The following is a 4,374-nucleotide window of genomic DNA, read 5'->3' as shown; positions in this document are numbered from 1 at the left end:
TACCTACCGTACGTGGAGTAGTGTGTGTGTGTGTGTGTGTGTGTGTGTGTGTGTGTGTGTGTGTGTGTGTGTGTGTGTGTCTATACAAATAAATGCACAGGTGTTAACAAACATACACTACTTTCCTGTATTTACACACACCCTACTTAGCTTATAACTTACCTTCTGAAATACTGTTAATGTTATCCAGTGCATTTGCTGCATTCTTAAATGGAGAAAATGCAACAAGTTGTACAATAGTCTTGAACTTGGACACATCTAGCATATTTTGCTCTACCTGAGGCTGAAGCATGGTAACTTCTTCAAATTCTTTAACACGAAACAGAGAGTAGCCCGAGGCATGTTCAAACAGTAAAAACATCTGTGTCTGAAATGTAATAATATCAAGGGGAATTTAATTTTAATAATATGAAAAAAAACAAATGTATTTCTTTTTCATCACATTACATTACAAATGAATTTACACTTACATTTTGGCAGTAAATTTAAGTTAATATTATTCATTCACTATATTTCACTCTACAGTTTCAGTCCTACTGTTAAAAAACTTAAAAATGCAAACTCTATTTTAAAATGTGTACAGCCTGTAAAAAGCTTACATCTATTTCAAGTCATAATTGTTTTATTTTCTCATCTTCAGCTGACAACATGGTAATTTTATACATTAGAGCAGACCACCTGATAAAAACCATGTTACTTTACATCTTTACAAAAAAACAAGGCTTAAGTCTTGTCAGCTGACTGAAAACAAAAAACAAGAGGTTAAACTTAGAGTTAAATTTGTTTTATGTATATTTTTAATTTATTGCTATAAAAGCAACTAAAATCTAAAATATTAGAAACCTATAAGGTTAAATAAGAAACCAAATGAAATAAGTTGAATACAAAAAATACCTAAGAAGTTTCTGCACACGAGCTGCTTGCAAGTTATGTAATTCACTTACATAACTTGAGCTATGCAATCACAGTGTGATATTAACATTTTCCTTATCCAAAAATGTATATTCCAATAGATACACTTCCACACAGTTCAGCTATCTTTCTTGGGCATCTGCCAGGGAGACTTGCATGACAGTAGCTTAAGGCAACTCCCACCTAATTTCAACTGTTTTTAATGTGAACTGCACTATTGCATAATGATGTTATCATGCAACAAAAGCCCTTCATCAATAGGAAAGCAACACACCTCCATGCATAATAGTTCCCCTTATGCACTTGCACTTAGAGTAACTTAATTCTTCAATGAAGCAAGTAAAATAAAGGTGCACCAGAAGTAGGTAGGATGAGTGAAAATGTGTGCAGAGGCATCTATTAGAAATACATTTTCAGGTAAGGAAAATGGTAACTTCCAAGATAACTTGGACACAGTTTAGCTAGAATTCCATGTTGAATTGGTGGAGGGGCTGATGCAAAGTGTTGTACACAGATGAGCATCCTTCAAAAAGCACCAAAGAAGCCAATGGAGTGTGATGCCCAATGGCAGGGGCACACCTGTGTGAGACTGCATCTCATCTCGTCCAGAAAGTAAGGGAGAACGAGACAAATAAGCCCCATGTATTGCAGGGACTAACAGAATGAGAACATGGCCATCTAAATACTTGAACACAAGATGTCAGATAGCCAATATACATGGTGTGATTAGGGCCTGTTCAGACTGTACCTTGTGTGCTCACCTCAACTCCACCAGCAGGTTCTATGAAACAGACTCCAGCTGCAGGAAGAGGAGGGATTAGTTATGTATTTCTCTTTCATACAATGTGTTCACCTCAAGTCTGCTAACAGACGCAGGCTGGAGGAAGAACACACAACAGTTATTTATTATGGTTACATTTAATGAGTACTCACCTCAACTCTACTGTACAGTAGAGTACAGTCTCTGGCTGCAGATGACCTGCACTACAATGAAATTGTCCCCACCACCCCACTTCTCACCATATTAATACTCCTTTGTATAATCTCAGCTGATGAGTCCAACCAGTATTCTCCATGGTCCACCACCCCAGCAGTTACCAGTTAAGTAAGAACTAGTAAATAGCAAGCAAGGGTCTCCTGTGCTCCACTCAAGGGAAGGAGGGGTAAATTTGTGTTGGGGAAACCTAGAGAAAGTGCCCAGATCACCATCAGACCCAGCCAGAAAGATCTCTTACTGGAGATAGTGCAATAGGTAACCTCAAAACCCTATTTTTAAAAGCCAGCAAGCCTGATGCTGGCTTCTTCCACGATAGTCCATGGAAGAGGTTCGATCTAGATCGGACAATTGAGGGAATATATAAAGACACACACAAAACCTGAGGATACCTGAAATGGTCTTGCAAAACACCCCTTCTCACAATGGCCACATTTTGTTAGAGCCAGGGAGAATAGTGTGACCATTTGCCATTATCTGGGTTGATGCAGGTTTAGGGTAAGTGTATGCTGAGCAGCAACATTAGCCACCTGGTAAGACTGTACAAAATGAAAAAGGGGCTTTGAAAGAGAAATAATATGCATACTTCCTAGAGGCAGTTGGGTGATTGAAGAACAGCAACTGGTGGAAGCCAAAAACCATCAGGAAATAAAACAGCTAGAAGGTGTATAGAAGGAGATGAATGTGTGGAGTGTGTCCACATACCTGAATAGGGCCAACAAAAAAAGATGTACAAGAAAGACAAATGTGACAAATAAATGCTAAGAAATATGAAAGAGCTGTGAGAATCCACATCCCAAGACAAACATACTAACCAGAAGAGTCAAAGGGCCCATCCATTAAGGATAGAAGTCCTTGGAAAAATGAGAGTCCCAAGGTACGGACTTAAAAAGATAGTGATTCCAAAAAGGAAAGGTCTGTGAAAGGGCACAATGAATAGCTCAAACAGAATAGGGGGTAGATCTGCATCTTAATAGTTAAACAGATAAGAGATAGAAGGAAAGGAGATGGGAGAATACTAGTTACCCTCCAAAATGGTTAAAGTCTGAGGAAGGAGAAATTGATCTAGACAGATGTGTATATAATGTGGTGGGAGAGGGTTCAAGAAGCATCTATACAAGAGACATCCACATAACAGTAACCACGTGTAAAATGGAAGAGGAAACAAGTCAGGAGAGAAAGCTGGCATTAAAGGTAGGAAATCAATGGCTCAAATGGAGCAAACACAAAATTGTGCAAAACTTAGCCAAGATCTCAGGCAGGTATGGGTGACAAGGTTAAAAGAAAACAAAAGCAGTGGAACAGAGTGACGAAGAAACACCTTGAGGATACAGGGGAGAGGCTGTGGATAAAGCGTCTCAATGACCAGTAAAGGCAGAGACTGATAAGCAATTGATGAACAGTTAGATGGAAAAAAAAAGCAGAAAGGTTGTTCACAGTATGATGGCCAGAAGGAAATGAATGGCAGAAGGACCAAAAATAAGAGATCTGCCACAATCATTGATAGACAAAGGCAGTAAAAAAGGTAACAAAAAAGTGACAACATAAGTGAAAAGCTTAACCTGATGGGCAACAGATCGAGTAAAGTTTAACCATGAGGATGGAGGAAAAACATCCTTTAGTTAAGATTGGATATGTGAGAGTGAAGCAAGAGAAAAGGGAGTCCAAATGTCAAGTAGACCAAGGCTGAGCTAGTCAAAGCAGAGCCAAGAAGGAGAGAAAAGTGTAAAGCCAAGACTAGAGGGAGAGGATGAATAGAAGAATAGACATATAAAAAGAGGTGAGACAAGGATTAGTGGAGAGAATCGACAGATGAAAAAACCTAAACAACTTATATATTAAAACAAAACATTCAATAAATGAAATAGTCTCCATTCTTATCGATGATACTTTTCCATCTTACAATCAGGTTATTAATGCCCTGATTAAAGAAATCACTTGACTTTGAAGCAAAAAACATATCAATGTCCTCTTTAACACCTTCAATATTTGCATATGTTTTCCCATTAAATCTTTCGACCCGGGCTCGGTCCGTGGGACTGACCTCGTAACCATTTTGTGCTTGTTATAGTTTTCATGCTATAACTTTTAAATTAGTAAGCAAATGTTAAAGCAGTTTATCAGTAAACATTACAATGCTTTTATACACAAAATATCTAATTCTTTTTATTAATTCTTAAGGTTTGTAAAGCAATGTTTCTCTCATACCTTTTTTTTTTCTTTACACATCTTGCCTATCTATTGTGCAAAGTAATTTTCATCTTAACATTAAAAATGCTTTTATGCATCAGAAAATTTCAAAATTTCACATGCGAAATCATGTCCAGATAGTTATCAAATGTTTCTTACGAACAAACTTTATATTTTATCTTTTATTTTCAGTAATGAAAGACAACAAATTATAATACAAAAACACAAATATTTAGACTAAATTGCTTAAATCTCATAACATTACATATTTATATATA

The 4,374-nt window shown here is 37.0% G+C and overlaps 1 protein-coding gene across 1 annotated transcript in view; it reads right to left on the bottom strand.

The window, feature by feature from the left end:
- LOC106463656 (nucleolar protein 56-like) overlaps positions 1-4,374 on the bottom strand; it is a 51,338-nt gene that overhangs the window by 36,677 nt on the left and 10,287 nt on the right. Inside the window, exon 2 of the mRNA XM_013923707.2 lies at positions 163-367. Coding sequence (XP_013779161.1) covers positions 163-367 — 205 coding nt within the window. The remainder of the gene's footprint in view (positions 1-162; positions 368-4,374) is intronic.

Source organism: Limulus polyphemus, unplaced genomic scaffold (genome assembly GCF_000517525.1).
Source record: "Limulus polyphemus unplaced genomic scaffold, Limulus_polyphemus-2.1.2 Scaffold1454, whole genome shotgun sequence".
Lineage (NCBI taxonomy): Eukaryota > Metazoa > Arthropoda > Merostomata > Xiphosura > Limulidae > Limulus > Limulus polyphemus.
Note: the sequence above shows the minus strand (reverse complement) of the source record. Positions and strands in the feature narration are given on the sequence as shown.